At 39.8% G+C, this 18,020-nt stretch overlaps 1 protein-coding gene across 2 annotated transcripts in view; it reads right to left on the reverse strand.

The window, feature by feature from the left end:
- Nucleotides 1–1,870: 1,870 nt before the first annotated feature.
- The window catches only part of plbd2 (phospholipase B domain containing 2), a 37,773-nt gene continuing 21,623 nt past the window's right edge, over nucleotides 1,871–18,020 (reverse strand). Inside the window, exons 8-12 of one of the 2 annotated variants that reach the window (XM_017469695.3) lie at nucleotides 17,955–18,020; nucleotides 10,233–10,304; nucleotides 2,871–3,023; nucleotides 2,564–2,726; nucleotides 1,871–2,233 (exon numbers count right to left, since the gene is read on the reverse strand). The exon at nucleotides 17,955–18,020 is cut by the window's right edge and continues 30 nt beyond it. In XM_017469695.3, coding sequence (XP_017325184.1) covers nucleotides 2,063–2,233; nucleotides 2,564–2,726; nucleotides 2,871–3,023; nucleotides 10,233–10,304; nucleotides 17,955–18,020 — 625 coding nt within the window. In that variant the 3' untranslated portion in view covers nucleotides 1,871–2,062. The remainder of the gene's footprint in view (nucleotides 2,234–2,563; nucleotides 2,727–2,870; nucleotides 3,024–10,232; nucleotides 10,305–17,954) is intronic. The other variant, XM_017469697.3, reaches the window with a different exon arrangement.

Consider the following 18,020-nt stretch of genomic DNA (forward strand, 5'->3'; position numbering starts at 1 on the left):
TATGCTGCTTAATAATGCTGTATGATCTAAAATGCATTAATCATATAAAGAGGCGTGGAATGAGAAACCAGAAAGAGAGAGAGAGGAAAAGAAGAAACAGAGCTCGGAGAGAAAGCGGCATTACCGTCGGACCTACCCAAAAGCATCCTACACCCTACCACCAGTTCAAGAGAAGAGTTACACAATTATTCCCAAAAAGAGATATGGGCCTAAACTCTCTGGAATATCTCCCCAACAACTGGACAGTGAGATTGAGTCCCATGAATGGACACACGAACAGATGAGAGTATTAAAACGACAGCTGCATAAAGCTCTTGATCAAATGACTTTCTGCATACACTATGTTGAACAAGCTAGAGATATGTTATATGATAAAAGAAGAGGAAGAATAATATACATTAGCATTTCATTTTAACAATGAGAGTATGACCTCTTCTGATCGTGGCAACTATGTAGAACTATTGCATGCTTTTGCTGAGAAAGATGATGGGTTAGTTAGACATTTGGAGACATCCACTGTGTTTTCTGGCTTATCAAACAGAATTCAGAATGATTTAATTGAAGCAATAAGTGATGTGATTAGAAATTATATAAAAAAAAGATTAATGCAGCCCTATTTGTTGCTGTAGAAGTAGACGAGACAACAGATGTCACAAACAAAGCCCAGATCTGTCATTTTGCATTATGTGGCTAAAAGTAAGGTGTCCTGTGCAGTGAGATGTCCTGTGCAGTGAGGCGGCCTGTGCAGTGAGGCGGCCTGTGCAGTGAGGCGGCCTGTGCAGTGAGGCGGCCTGTGCAGTGAGGCGGCCTGTGCAGTGAGGCGGCCTGTGCAGTGAGGCGGCCTGTGCAGTGAGGCGGCCTGTGCAGTGAGGCGGCCTGTGCAGTGAGGGAGGCGTTTTTGGGATTTGATGATGAGTAATGACAGACGAGTAAAGGTAAGACCATGCACACACTGCTGTACAGTCCATGACAAAAATAAAAGACCAGCACTTTTTTTTAACAATAGATACAAAAAATTATATAAAATAAGATAAGAAAAAAATTGTTATTTTAAAGAATAAAACTACATTTGTCTTTTTGTTGTGGACTGTATATACTTTCATTTGTATTGAATGAGTATGAATTGTGGAATTGTGATGGCAAATTAAGAACACATGGAGGGCGCAGAGCAAATGCTCTCTCTCACATACATACATACATATATATATATATATATAAAAATCAATAGTATTTTAATGATCACTGTAGGATGTGATCTATTACACATGTTGCTTGGGATACATGATGGCTTTTTTTTCCTTCTTTCTTTACATCATGTAGTTAAGTAACGGTCGGTATTGTGTCACTGCATTTGTGAGCGGAGTTGTTCTGTTTTTTTCCCTTGTTTGTCTTGTTTATAAAGATTGAAAATTATTAAACATCATAAAATAAAAAAAACATGGTGGAACCTGAGAGATGCCTCAATACAACTAGCAGACACTCAGTTTAGTTCAGATTGCCTGGCTGCTGGCTCTTGTCACAGATTATCTAGGCCTATCCTATACAAGAAATGAGAGCAGCAACTTCCGAGTGAGATGAAACCAGTCCATTTCTAAAGGTAGCCCAATTATTTATAAAGCTCACATTGTTTTCAGAACACCACTTGGACATCCAGCATAAATTGCTGTAAGCTAAATCACCATGCTACACTGGGACTAATTGACCTACCTCTGCCATATTACTTATAGCAACCTCAAACTAAAAAAAAAAAAATAAGAAAAAAAAAAGCCTATAATCGTTAGCGCTCACATGGATAAAGTCTTGCTAAACCCATGCTTGCCTAAGAACATTAAGAACAGAAGCTGATTTTTTTGTAACAAGAGAGTGGATATATACTTATAAATTTGTTGTTTATTCCAAATTAGGTACATTTCAAACATGGTAATCAACCTAAAATCAAAAAGCATTTTACGACACAGTGATCACATTGTGCAAATAAAATGTATGGACCTCCTTATTTGAGAATAGAAAACAAATACATTTGAGGTTGTCTGATGACATACACTGACATACAACATATCCTTTATTCTGACCATCTGATATGTACGGTAGGGAAATCCCAGCGGTCTGGGTGGCCAATGTGCGTTAAACTGCTGTACGGTGATGTGCTCCATTCAAAAGCTGGCACCTGGTCCCATGTTGGACCACTAACTGCTAACAGCTCATATTGCTTGAATAAGCCATAAGATGTCATCTGCAAAAACAGAGAGACATAAATATAAGAGGAAGAGGCAGAATTAATTGTTAGAGTGTGAAACGCGGTCATATCACACACACACTGCGAAACATCCCTCAGATGTTGCTGTCTAAAAATAGTTATGCGCACAACATCAATTCACAAGATTTTTGGATGCCTACAGAGAGTCCTGAATAAGACTGAAACACTATTTACTTGAAGGCACCTCCAGGGATCACTGGTTGTCAAACCAATAAAAACATCCTTTATGTCATACACATCCAGTAGTATTATCATGTATTTATTTGCCTTAATGTGACATTTTTGAAACAGTAATGGATTCCTTGCCTTCATGTCCGTTCCACCATGAGGCCTCTGTCCAAGAGCTCCAAAAGGGTATGTGCCATTGGCTGGGTTCAGATCTGATCGCGCAGAGATTGCATTCTCGCCATTCTGGGCTGGATTGCAGCCATCGCACGCTGACAAAGGATCATTCATAAAGTTGTTGTACCTGTGCCACAGGAAAGAAAGATGGAAGAAATTAAGCACAAGGCTAATTCAGAAAAATCAATCTGAAACTGAAGGAGGAGGGATGTATTATTTTCACCTCCTATGAAATTGGACATGATTTGAATTCTGAGTTGCAGGTTTGTACCTCATTAAGCATACCATGGACTCAATGTCAGTAACAAGGGACTGGTTGCGGCGGAATATCTGAGCTCTTGGACTGTCATTAAAGGAGAACCACGAGCCATACTTCTTCACCAGATCTGGACCTCCACTCGCATTAAACACCTCCTCAAAATACCTAACACAACCCAAGCACACTACATTATGTATACATGATTATGTACACAATACACATGAAATACACATACATACATCATTACTTTCAATCATAGTGAGGTGTCTGTTTTTAAATGGAAATCTAAGATTTCAAATAATTATCCTGTGATATATTCTAGATATTTACATTAATATATACACAACGTATTATAGATACGGGGTGTGATGAGTGTCTGCACGTTGGTCTAATTTTTGTCTATACAGGCGAGCATCAGGGTTTAAACCTGATACAAACAGCTACATTGAGGCAGCGGAGGGAACACCCAAAAGGGGTAGTGTGGAGAACTTGGGGAGGATTTACACAAATTGTGCAGCTGTAATCTGTATCAGTTGCAAGGGTCTTATTGTATGCAGGGGAAGACCACATGAGTGAGCTGCAACCTTAAGTCCAACTTTAAGATGACAAGGCTGAAAAGACTGACAGATCTAGGGGTGAGTGATGTGATGATTTTAGATTGTGAATGATTAAAATGTCTCCACATTCTGTTTTAACAGAGATTGTGTAGGTTTTCTGAGATATTAAACACATTTTGTTAGTTGCAGTGAAAACGATCAGAAATAGAATCCCAAGTTGTTTTATAAACCAGATATAAATCTATTTGCTAGTCCAGCTGCCACACTCTCGCTGATGGATACAAAAATAAACCAAAAATAACCAATAGTAAGCAGTTAGGCTTCCTAAATGGTTTGTTTACCAGTAGCGGTAGCATGGAGGATCTGGTATATTAAAAATTCAAGATCAGATATTCGGAACTGGTCAAGTTTACACAGCAGTAAACTGAAAGCAGTGGATGTTTGCAAAATCCTTTGTTTTCATGGTCATCGGTGTGATCTATGCAATTACCCACAATGCAACATGCTTGTAACTATGCAAACATTTTGATCCCCTAGCTAAATACCTAATGGATTGGTCTGGTCATATGCAGAAAAATATTACATTTAATTTCTTTTCCAATTTGTTGAAAACACAACATGAAATACTCATAGAAATGTCATACAGCTCCTTCACCCCAGGTAACAATTTATACACTCTCTCCTGGAAGAACTTTACTGATTGTGAATGTTGTTGAGAATTTTTTATTATTAAAATGATAGAATTCTGTTGTACATCTCATATTATTTTCAATCAAACTCATTATTAGTTTGATTATTCCACCATATCTATGGAATTGTAGGAATGATACCATGCATTTCATCATAATGAACCGTAAACTGGATGAAGTGATGTAATCAAGCAGTAATCTGTAGTTCAGAATTCACCATGTAAATTTGTATTGACAACGTTTTACTTTGTCGTGTGAAAACCAATACTGAAAGAGTCTCAGGGCCCTTTCGAAACCTTGAAGAATCTTAACTTGTTTTATCGACCTGGTCAATAAGAACATATACACCACAGATTGGAATATTTACTACACAGCTGTGGTGTAGATGTGGTGTTTGTTCACAGGGCAAAGTACACTCGTTTTGTGACATCAAGTGAAAATATGGAAGATTGGCTGATTGAGAAAAATGTATAAATTTGTTTAACCATCAAGAAATCCCAAAGAATGTGCCGAAGTCCAGATAAAACAGGGAGGAGTGCACCGCAGCAAGAAACAGCTCTGAAGAACGCAAATGCCGAAAAAAAAAACATTCCTCATCAGAAAACAATTAAGCAATAAAGACATCACTGATGCCATGACATTATACCGGGCGAGGTCACCTAGTTGCGGCCGCGTCACTGCCGAAACTACCTGCTGAAGCTCATTTCCTCACGTCGACACAGACAAGTTTAAAATCTTCATGCAGTCACGGCGCACTTTGGTCTCTCAAATTGAAAGGATTACATTTTTATTTTTATTTCGACGCCATGTTCCCCTGGCTTTGCTTCTGATCTTTTCCTCCTCAGAGTTCACAGAGAACACCTGCACAAGGGCTCAAGGATCGGCACAGTTGTTTTCAACGACTGCGGTGGAAGAACACGGACCATCTTTGACTCTGCTGATGCGAGGTTTCATGTAAACTCTGATGGCACAGTAAAGCTGAAGAGACCGGTCACTCTTCATGATGGCCATAAGATGTTCTCGAAACACACTGCGCTTGTGAGAGTGGAACATCAGGGCCGGGCTGGCCACCATCATGGGCAGAAAGAAGAAGATTGGGCAGTTGAGCCTGTGCAGACTGAGTCCCCCTCAGCTCTCTTATTTCTGGAGTTTCCAAAATCAGGTGGGTTGCGGAGGAGAAAAAGAGAGTGGGCGATTCCGCCAGTCTCAATCGCAGAGAATTCAAAAGGCCCTTTCCCCTTGAGGATAGTGCAGATTAAGTCCAGTTATGCCAAAGAAACAAAGATGGTGTACAGTATCAGTGGTGAAGGAGCAGACCGGCCTCCAGTGGGACTTTTCACAATAGACAGAAACACTGGAGAGCTCTGTGTCAAGGCCTCTAAACAGGGAAGAAAAAGATAAATATGAGCTGCAAGCTAAATCAGCTACTCATGCGAACATTGTAGAACCTCCCATGGAAGTTATAGTCGTAGTGATGGACCAGAACGATAAACATCCTATCTTCACCCAAAATCCATTCATTGGGAGTGTACCAGAAGCTTCAAAAATAGGATACGAGTTCATGACAGTCAATGCCACTGATCCAGATGATCCAACCACCTACAACGCTGATGTCAGGTACTTCATCATCAGTCAGATTTCAACAGATCCAAGTCCAAACATGTTTGCGATCAACCCGATCACTGGAGCAATTCGAGTGAATGCTGATGGCCTGAACAGAGAGGTAAATCCTGAATATACTTTGGAGATTCAAGCAGCAGATATGCAGGGGGAAGGCCGCCCAGTCATCGGAAAAGCTATTATTACTGTAACAGACAGTAACGACAATGCATCTCAATTTCTGAAAAACTTGTACAATGTGTCTGTCACAAAGGATAAAGTGGGAGCTTTGGTGGTGAAAATGTCAGTGACTGACAATAATGACCCACAGTCATCTGCCTGGGCAGCAGAGTTTAAGATTGTTAGTGGAAACAGTGGTGGATTTTTCAACATTAGCACAGGATCAAACAAACAGGAGGGCATCATTTCTACTGTCAAGCTATTGGACTTTGAGAACAACAACAAATACACACTGCTAGTAGCTGTGGAAAACGAGGTTCCATTTGCTAAACCTTTGCCTACTTCTACTGCCACGGTCATTCTAAATGTTATCGACGTGAATGAAGCTCCAGTGTTCGACTCACTGGAGAAGTTCATTTCCAAACCGGAAGATGCAGCGATTGATAGTGAACTAACTGTGTACACTGCCACTGATCCGGACAGGCATTGATCCCGCTGGCTGGCTTAAAATTGTAAACCCTGACATGGGACGAATCACATTCAGGAGTCTTTTGGACAGAGAATCTCCTTATGTGAAAGATGGCAAATACAGAGCCCTAATCCTAACTGTGGATAATGATGACCTTCCAGCAACTGGTACTGGTACCCTTGTAATTGAGTTGCAGGATGTGAATGATAATGGTTCAATAATTGAAGACAGGGTCATCAAAATATGTAATAAGGATTCATCTCCACGGGTCCTGTCTGTGACTGATAAGGATGGGCCTGGCTTTGGTCCTCCTTTTAGTGTGTTGCTGCAAGAAGATGGCAAGAACAATTGGACTGCCAGGATGAACGATACAAAAACAAGGATTATACTTTCACTTAAGACTTCACTCGAGCAGGGAGAGTACAATATTATTCTGAGGGCGTTCGACAACAACCAACTCTCACAGGACAACACTGTCCAGGCCACTGTATGCGACGGCACAGGAGATGAAGCATTATGCTTGGACAAATCCATAGCAGGATTTGGCCTCCTCAGGGTGCTTGGAATTTTGGGGGCTATTTTGGCTGTGTTGTTGCTGGTCCTCCTGCTGCTTCTGTTCCTTCGAAGAAAAGGCACCAAGAAGGAGCAGCCCCTCATCAATGATGATGATGATGATGATATTCATGACAACGTGTACTATTATGATGAAGAGGGTGGTGGAGAGAATGATCAGGACTATGACCCAAGTGTTCTGCACAGGGGCCTCGACAACCGCCCTGAAGTGTTCCATAACGATGTGGTTCCCACCTTTATGCCTGCTCCACAATATCGGCCATGGCCTGCAAACCCAGAGGAGATTGGCACCTTCACTGATGATAACTTGAAGGCGGCGGATAATGACCCCACAGCCCCCCCCCTATGATTCCCTGCTGGTGTTTGATTATGAGGGTGGTGGATCAGAGGCAGGATCCCTCAGTTCCCTGAACTCCTCCAGCTCAGGTGATCAGGACTATGACCATCTCAATGAGTGGGGACCACGCTTCAAGAAACTTGCTGATATGTATGGAGGTGGAGAGGATGATTAAGGACTGGGAAAGTCTGGTGAGGCATGAAGCACAAGGATGGATGTAAATATGGAACAGTTTTAGTTTCCATGTTAGTTTGCAAGTAAAATTGGAACAGCACTGGTCAAAAGACCTCGCTGAAAAAATTGCAATTTTTTTTTTGTGGATCATTTATTATTGGAGGACCTTTACTGCATGGTTTTCAAAGCATTGAGGTACAATGTTTAACCATCAATAAAGTTTCATGAAGTGTTAGTACCCCATTTCTGTTAATGGTTTTTAGATCATAAAAATGTCATGCCATGTAACTTGTTCTTTCTGTATAGACTTTGTTGTATGTATGAGTTTCGCTTTTTTTAAATAAAATTTTATATACTGTGTAGCTTTTTTCTTTTTTTCCCCCCTTAAAAACATGGCTAATGATATTGGCTATGCCATTAAACATCCCTTTGGAGCCAGCTGTTAAGGTTTAATTTGAATTCTTTCCTGAATAACCCAAGCCTAATAGTCATGGATGATATTTCTGACCCAAGGTTTACTAATCTGAATGTGATGTTTGTGTCAGCAGATCGAAAAAGCACAAGTCGGTGGATAAATAACTCAAACATTAAGTGTAAAAATAATATATTTTTGTGAGAAACTATTAAACATACAGACTAAATACCTGGTAATATCTAGATGGTCGAAAACTAGGGTTTTAAGCGACTTCTAAAGTCGTGTCTAAACTTGAGTCTCAAATGTTTTCTGACCCTGCCATTCCTCAGCTGTACACAGCATTTTGAGAGAAGTGGAATAAAAGCCAAAACCATGCAACACATTATTTTTAAAATGTTAAATAAAACATAAAGCAATCTGGCTAATACATGCAGTATTTAAACATATTTAAATATCCACTCACCTGTCAATTACTTCTACTAATGTCTTCAGTTTATAATGATACAATAAATGAAATGTATTTTTATTTAACATTTTTAAAAACAGTATCCATGCTTTAAATTTTTTATAAATAATTGTTTACATTCTGGGCATGGGGTCCACTTCATTAAAATTTGTTAGAAAAAGTACTTTGGCCCAAGTTGTCCGTTATGTTTCCTTGCAAAGCTATATTTTCATGAATAGGGAAATTAGTTTGGTTGCTCTGTTCAGTAAATTTGCTAAATAATATTAATTCACAATTTTATAATGTTTCATTTCATTTTTGTTTTTGTGATCTAGCCTGGAGAAAAAAAAATCATCACCCATCCCTAGTTGTCTTTATAATCATCTATCGGTGGATCAGTGGGCTTGTATACTGAACCTCAGGGTTATGTCACCAGGAGCTTAACGGCCGAATTCCTGTTGGGCGGAGCTAACGACTCATTTTGAAAGGTGTCAGGCTTGACAAGAACAATATATCTACTGAGTCTGGTGACGGTAGGTAAAACTGACAACACCAATTTAGTCAAAAGGGGGTGCTACAGAGCCCCTCCTCCACTCTCATGTCTTAGCTTTTGCCTACTCCTAACACTTGACAACTCTGTCATGTGTGCCTGTTAAATGAAATTTAATCATGCTAAGAGCCTCAAAAACACCAGAAAAGAGTATTTATGTTTGATGTGTTACTATGGCAACACTATTTAAAGACATCAAAAATACTTTAACAATTTTAGATCACCCATGTCTTGAGATTATTCTGAACAAGTTTGAAGCTATTCAGGTACATATAAGAGACTATTTAAAAGCCTGTTTTAAGTGATACACTTACTGCTGCCAGTTGGTGGCACTATGACCATGACTCACAGTAGTCACATCCATATGATCAGCCCCAGTGACCAACATACAGCTCAAGTTTGATCTAAAATCACTCATAGCCTGTGGAAGATATGAGACACTTCCTGTTTCCATTTTTTCACCATAAATTTATTGCCTTGCCATGGCAAAACTGTTTGAGATATCAAAAATCCCTTCACAATTTAGCATCTTCAATGTCCCGTCATAATTTTGACAATGTTTAGTGACAATCACATGAATCCCCTAGGTGGAGTATTTAAAAAATGCAGAGCCTGCCATTTTTAAAAAATCTAGAAGATTTAAAATCCAAAGTGGCCGACTTACTGTTGGGTGGAGCTAATGACTGTCAAATTGAAAGTTGTTTGGCTTGATGAATCCAATATATGTACTGAGTTGACTGTAGGTAAAACTGGCCCCACCACTTTAGTCAAAAGGGGGTGTTACAGAGCCCCCGCTCCATGCCCATGTCTTAGCTCCCAGTACGGCCACATTGGCAAACAGATGTAAGGTTAGAGGTCAGGCAAAATGTGATTTTAAAGACCTCCATGAAAGGTACAAAAACACTGAACGCGGCCTCCCTGGATTAGGGTTATCGGGACCCACCCCTGGGGGTTTTGTTCCCTCAAGTAATATGGCCTAGCTCATGGAACCATCTTGTGGGCTCACTACCTGACATCCAACTCACTACCAACTGCTTTTGACAGTTGGTAGTGATAGCAAAATCAAATGCAGAAACAAAAGCACAGAGATGGGAGGAGTTTAGAGAGGCCATGGAAAAGCAGTTTTGGGTAGCCTGAAGATGATATGGGAAACTGTTTGGCAACTCAGGAGGGGGACACTGGGTATTGCACAAGTCAGGGAAGTATTGACCTCTGCTGTGGGTATTGTTTAGTGAGGAAAGAAGGACTCTGATTAACTTTTTAAACCCCACTGGTGCTACTGACAACTACTCTAACCAGGCAATGTAGAATGAAAATAAAATGAATGAATGAAAATGAATACCTAGGAATACAGAAATATACTGTATGTTGAGCTCTAGTGCTTACGGAATATTGTAGCTGGCCCAGTAGCTGGTGTTATACAGTTCTTCAGTTTTATCTGCAGTTTGGATCATCCCTCTGGAAAAGAAAGATTAAGTATGAAGGAAATACTGTTATGAAATTTTGTTCAACTCCAATGCCAGTATGAATAAAATGCTTCTGAGAATTATTCATGTAAATAATCTTTATCTACTTTATTCCAAAAAATGCAGCTAAAAGCTGGGAGTAAAATGTGTTGAGAGAGTTCTCAGAGTAACACTTGGCAAGGAGTAAATCCTCCTTAAGTAAATCTTAAGCATACAGTAGGACCGTAACAGTGTAATTTGGTTAAGCACAGATTATTTCTGTAAACCAAGTCAATAGAAAGCAAATCACAATAATAATAATAATAATAACAACAACAACAACAACAACAACAACAACAACAACAACAACAACAACAACAACAACAGGTCCCCCTGTCACAGCACTGGACAAGGACCCATGCGCTGGCGTGCAAGTTGAATCGGGTTAAACCACACAACGGGACAGAGGTGGAGACATGATATGAATTGTGTGGGGGCAAATTGTAATGGTGAAAATTGACGACAGGCGAAGAAGAAGAAACTGGTGCCTTAGTTTCACGGTGAGCTTTTGACTTAAATGGCTATTGTAGAATTAACACTGAGGTTTTTGCTCATAGAGTTATTATATTAGTAAAGCTAGGGGTATGAAATATTTTGGCAGGCAAGACTGCATTACAGAAATGTATTAATGGGATCAGAGTTTTGCCAGTAACTTGTTCTGATGTGAATTGAGGAAGCAGCACCCTTCGAGCTAACGCTATTACATTAATTTACATTAATTTCTTCTAATCTCTATACTTTAAAATTATTTACCTTACGTTATACAAATATAACTGACACCACTTTAAATAAAACAATCGTAACGTTGCGCTGTCGCAAATTTGATCTGTATTCTGTTTTGTTTTTTACAAAACATCCGCGACTAGCTTGTAGCCTGTAGCCCGCTAGCATCACCTACCGCTAGCCTTGTTTACGTTTCACATTTCTCACTTACCGCTGTTCTGTTTTAAAAAAAAACAAACAAACAAACAAAAAAACAAACAAACATGTCTGCTGTCTCTCCGGTTTTGAGTGCAGATGAGGACTCGCTTGAGCTTCACATGGTGCGGCTGGAACTGGAGGATGTGGAGAAGCAGATCCGCGGCCTACTCGACAAGCAGACCCAGCTGCTGGAGCGACAAACTGCGCTGGAAACATCTTGTGCCTCTGCTCACATATCCAAGGTAAGCACACAGCGTGGTATTTCCACTCCCAGCCCCTCTACGCCGTGTGTTTCTCTGTGCAGGGACCATGCACCTAGGACTTTCCCAGCCGTGGTCTCCGTCACGCCAGCGCCAACACACCTCGGGCCTTGGGTGAACCAGCGGCGAAAGGCGCGGGCTGGACCTTCTCCACCTCCGGTGTTCGAGATTCCAACCAGGAACCGCTTCGCCCCTCTCCGCCAGACCAGACCCAACACTGTGATCGTCGGGGACTCCATTGTGCGGAACGTCCGTGTAGCCTCATCTAAAGGTAAGGTGCGCACACACTGTTTTTCTGGTGCTTGTGTCCTTGATGTCGCTGCGCAGGTATCCGGGATCCTGAAGAAGGACGAGCGCATTGGAGCGGTTGTGCTGCACGCGGGGACGAACGACACCAGGCTGCGGCAGACGGAGGTTCTGAAGAGGGACTTCTCCAGCCTGATCGAGACGGTACGAGGCAGATCACCTACCGCGAAGATCATCGTCTCTGGACCTCTTCCCACATACAGACGTGGAGCAGAAAAGTTCAGTAGACTTCTAGCATTAAATGATTGGTTAGTATCTTGGTGTAATGAGCAGAATCTGGTGTTTGTCAATAACTGGAATCTGTTCTGGGAGCGTCCTAGGTTGTTTCGTCCTGATGGCCTGCACCCCAGCAGCCTTGGAGCGGAACTGCTTTCAGACAACATTTCCAAGGCGCTACACTCCAAGTGACTGCCTACCTTAAGTACATCTTCCAATAATAACATTCAGTATAATCAATGTTCAACTAAAAATCCGGCAAAGGTAATACATACTATAGAGACTGTGTCTGTTCCCCGAGCTATTCAAATATATAGAAAATCTCGGAAAGTCTATCTTCGTAACCTAATTAACATAAAATTAAATCATATTGAATGCACAGCCAGCACTTTTGATCTGAGGCTAGGACTATTAAACATTAGATCTCTTGCGTCTAAGGCTCTTATTGTTAACGACATCATTACTGATCAGGAATGTAATTTAATGTGTTTAACGGAAACTTGGATTAAACCAAACGAGTACATAGCATTAAATGAAGCCAGTCCTCCTGGATACAGTTATGTACATCAGCCTCGTTCAACTGGTAGAGGAGGAGGTGTTGGACTCATCCATAGTCAAAATCTAGTCGTCACACAAAAACCTAAGCATAAATTTAATTCTTTTGAAATTCTTTATACCAGTATAAGTTATGTAGCCACAAAAAATAAGTCAATTCCTCTAATTATTATTTACAGACCCCCAGGGCCATATACTGAATTTCTTAGTGAATTTGCAGACTTTGTCTCAAACCTGGTTGTGTCTGTAGACAAAGCATTAATCGTCGGAGACTTTAATATTCATTTTGATAACCTGGAAGACCCTCTAAGAATAGCGGTTGTGTCCATCTTAGATTCAGTAGGGATTAATCAGAACGTAATCGGGCCTACTCATAATGGTGGTCACACTCTTGACCTCATACTAACATACGGACTAAGTATAGAAAATATTATCATTTTTCCGCAGTCTGCAGTTGTCTCAGACCATTATCTTATCTCGTTCATAATACGTATTGATCATAATATTTCCACCTCGTCTCGCTACCGCGTAAAATGTACCTACACATCAGCTACTGCACCGAGCTTCATAAATAACCTCGCAGAAACATCAATTAGATTTGGATCACCGTCAGATCACACAGAACTCGATCAGGCGACTGAAAGCTTGGAGTCAACACTCCGCTACACGCTAGATAGAGTGGCTCCACTCAAAAGGAAAATAATTAGAGAAAAAAAATTAGCACCCTGGTATAACGATCAAACGCGAACCTTAAAACAGACAACTCGACAATTAGAACGTAAATGGCGTCAAACCAAACTGGTGATATTTCAAACAGCATGGAAGGAGAGCCTACTGAAATATAGGAAATCTCTTGGCGATGCTAGAAAAATCTATTTCTCCACCTTAATAGGAGACAACAAAAACAATTCTAGATTCCTTTTCAACACAGTAGCAAAATTAACTAGGAATAAAACCACTACAGAGAGAAACACTCAATCATTACATAGCAGTGAAGATTTCATGAAATTTTTCAATGATAAGGTTGAAAATATTAGACGTGAAATACAGGCCATTAAATTAAAACTGGACAGTACTGTAATAAACCCATTACATGACAATGTAGCAATATCAGATCAATGCTTAGAGTGTTTTGCTCCGCTTAGAGAGACCGAACTAGCTACATTAATCTCTTCAGCCAATTCATCAACTTGCATACTAGATCCCGTACCTACATGTTTGTTTAAACAGATTGGTCCAGTAGTAATTGAGCCACTTCTAAATATAATCAATTCTTCCCTAAGCAGTGGCTATGTACCTAAATCACTTAAATTAGCAGTTATTAAACCCTTGATTAAAAAACCTGATCTTGACCCGTCTCAATTGTCCAACTATAGACCAATATCAAATCTCCCCTTCATCTCTAAGATTTTAGAAAAGGTTGTAGCAAAGCAGTTATTCTCGTACTTAGATAGGAATAACATTCATGAAATATATCAGTCAGGATTTAGACCTCATCATAGCACAGAGACAGCGTTAGTTAAAGTAGTAAATGACCTTCTACTGACTTACGATCAGGGTTGTGTCTCGCTGCTTGTGTTACTCGACCTTAGTGCAGCTTTTGATACTATAGATCACACTATTCTCCTTGATAGATTACAAAATGTTGTTGGTATTAAGGGAACAGTCCTCTCCTGGCTCAGGTCTTATCTGACCGATCGTTATCAGTTCGTAGATGTAAATGGTGAATTCTCCATGCGTACTGAGGTTACTTTTGGAGTTCCACAGGGTTCTGTTTTAGGCCCACTGCTCTTTACTTTATATATGCTACCCCTAGGTCAAATTATTCGTAAACATGGAATTAGCTTCCACTGTTATGCTGATGATACACAGTTGTATGTTTCAGCAAAGCCAGAGGACAGACATAAGCTTAGTAAAGTTGAGGATTGTGTAAAGGACATTAGACATTGGATGTTAATTAACTTCCTTCTGCTTAATTCTGATAAAACAGAAATACTTTTATTAGGCCCACGTGTAGCTAGAAGTATTCTTTCTGATCACATGGTTACTCTGGATGGTCTTTCTGTTTCATCATGTGCAGCAGTTAAAGACCTTGGAGTGATTATTGACTCCAGCCTATCATTTGATGCTCATGTAGATAATATTACTAGGATAGCCTTCTTTCATCTCAGAAATATTTCTAAAATAAGAAACATATTGTCACTACATGATGCGGAAATACTAGTTCATGCATTCGTCACCTCTAGATTAGATTATTGTAATGCCATACTGTCTGGATGTTCCAGTAGGAATATAAATAAGCTCCAATTAGTCCAGAATGCAGCTGCTAGAGTCCTGACTAGAACTAGAAGATACGACCATATCACACCGATATTATCAATACTGCATTGGCTCCCAGTAAAATCTCGCATTAATTATAAAATACTCTCATTAATCTATAAAGCACTAAATGGTCTCGCGCCACAATATCTAAGCGACCTTTTGGTTTTATATGATCCGCCACGCCTACTTAGATCAAAAGATGCAGGCTATCTGACGGTACCTCGAATAGTGAAGGCTACAGCAGGGAGAAGAGCTTTCTCTTATAGGGCCCCACAGTTATGGAACAGTCTTCCTATTAGTGTTCGGGACTCAGACACAGTCTCAGTGTTTAAGTCTATGCTTAAAACGTATTTGTTTACTCAAGCCTACCCTGACTAGATTCTGTTCTACTTTCTCCCTCTCTCCTTTCGCCGAGCCCCACACGAATTTATGGAGATACTAGAGATCCAGATCCTTTCTGCCTCTGGATGGAGCTCAAATCTTCTTTAATTCCAGACTGCTGGGACTACGGCTGCTCCTAAGGCCATACAGACTTCATATAAATCCATAATGAACTTTTTCACAAGATCTGTTGTTACCCAGATGAGGATGGGTTCCCTTCTGAGTCGGGTTCCTCTCAAGGTTTCTTCCTCTTAAAACATCTTAGGGAGTTTTTCCTTGCCACCGTCGCCACTCAGTGGCTTGCTCAGTTGGGATAAATTCACACCTTTAATATCTGTATACCGTGTTGATATTTCTGTAAAGCTGCTTTGAGACAATGTCTATTGTAAAAAGCGCTATACAAATAAAATTGAATTGAATTATTTTGATCTGATACATCCGAACAAACAAGTTGAACACACTTGAATACACACGAGTTTTTATTGGTGTGCATGACAGTAAAAGTTGTGCATCAGTTGCGCACAAAAGTCAAATGGATGTAATCAGGACTTGCTATCAAGTAAATACTTGAATTTGAAGCCCATCATTCAAACAGCACAGCATTATTCACACTTCCTATTTAGCAGGTCATCATTTATGGCAATGACAACAACACCTTAATCACACATCAATGAACCCTATTCAAATTAATCTTCCACCTTACTTTTCTAGGTTTACGTGACTATTTTTCAAGCAAAATCAGACAAACCCTGTAGTAAAGCAACATGAATCCATATGGTAAACCAATATAAACTCTTTTTAAAGTGCAATATAACAGTTTCAGTCTAGGTGGTGGTATAACGATAACTCAGTTGTCACATTACTGTAATCAGGAGTAACCCATTAGTAGCCATGCACAATTTGAGGCTGATCAAACCAAACATCAATAATAAACTTATTCAGAAGTGATAGGGGGCACTATGGAGTCAACTGGCCAAAACTTAAAAGAAATGATCAAAGAAGTATACAATTCAACAACAAGGGTGTCAAATTTGCATTCAAAACCTAGGTGGAGCTATGGAGCTCAGGAGGCACACTTATGCTAAACTGCAATATCAAGTGAAAGGTCATCCCATCAGAAATAGAACTGTAAAGTTTCATGCGTTTTCAGCCATTGTAAGCCTCTCAAAACACAGTGGGAAGGTTTGAAAACCCTACATTCCAGCCAGCATGGCCAACTTCCTGTTGGGCGGAGTCAGATACAACCAAGTGAACCTTGTCATACATGATGAGTGCAATGACCATACAAAAGCTTGTGCTCCTCTGAGAAAATTCATGAAATTCCATTCTGCCATTCGGGGATGCTACAGAACTGCTAAACCACGGTCAAGTCTATTTATTACATAATATTTTAATTTTTCACCAGTATGATGCATATGCCGAATTTAATTCATTTTGAAGCATCACAAATGCCTCAAAAACGAGTGAAATCGCTAAATAAAATAATAATAATAATAATAATAATAATAATAATAAACACCAAAAACCAATGGGGCTTGGCCACTTTCAACATTCAGCCTGTTTGAATAATGACATCCAAATACGCTCTGTTAAAACACAAGCCCCTGGAGGCAAATACAGACCCTAATTAGTGTGGTGATTCCATAATTTTTGCCAGGGGTTGTAAGCAAGGAGGCCCACACACCTGATTGAGTTACACCAGTTCTGTCAGGAGGAATGAGCAAAAATTTCAGCAAAGTATTGTGAGAGGCTTGTGGAAGGGTACAACAAGAGTGCAATTCAAGTTAAGCGTGCACACAGTTGCCTAAGTATTTATCACCATATCTGTGAAACCCCCAAATTATTTCTTGTTGGAATCAAAGCTACACTGAATTGGTTCAAATCCAAGAACTCGAATGTGGTAGAATGACCCAGCCAAAGCCCAGACCATAATCTGACTGAGAATCTGTCTTCCAAATTTATGGACACGGGTGAGATTGGAACAAAAAAATAAATAAAATCTGTCCTGACCTGTACACACCTCTAGTCTGAGTAAACACTGGGAAATTGTTTAAGTGCTTCCAGTTAATCCCTTAAGAACTAAAAATGTGTTCATATTCACATTTCATATATATTCAGACATTCAGAAACATATTTATGAACCAAATGCAGTACCAAGCGCAGATAAACATGGGCACATGCATATTTTAGTCTCAGTGCTGCCACTCTGAACAGTCATCTTCTGAAACACTCCTAAACACTCACCCTTTTAGGAGTACTCTAAGGGCTAAACATTTCACACATTGCTTTTATTCTTTGGCATAAAGTTTGTGATTTCATAGAATTTATGGCAGTTAAGACCACTTTTTTTCTCTGAGGATATTTATACATACCAGCCTTGACCTAATCATTAGGTACTTCATGAATGAAATGAAAAACAAATATAAAAATAGTTTTTGTTCAGATTAAGGAATTAAGGAAAACCATGATAGTTAAAAACCAAATTTTCATTTAGTGGACTTCTTTAAAATGTCTTTTTTTGGGGTTTGGGTAAGAAAGCATACAGGTAGCTCATTTGTCTGCATTGGTCATAACAGGTGATTATTACTATATAGAAGTAACATGAGTGGACAAATTAAGAATCCAAATTAACATTCACTTACGGTATTTGCTCAAGCACGGTTAACAACCCTTTGCTCAGACCAAGTCTGCCTGGAATGAAACTCTTA

This window comes from Ictalurus punctatus, chromosome 6 (genome assembly GCF_001660625.3).
Source record: "Ictalurus punctatus breed USDA103 chromosome 6, Coco_2.0, whole genome shotgun sequence".
Classification (NCBI taxonomy): domain Eukaryota; kingdom Metazoa; phylum Chordata; class Actinopteri; order Siluriformes; family Ictaluridae; genus Ictalurus; species Ictalurus punctatus.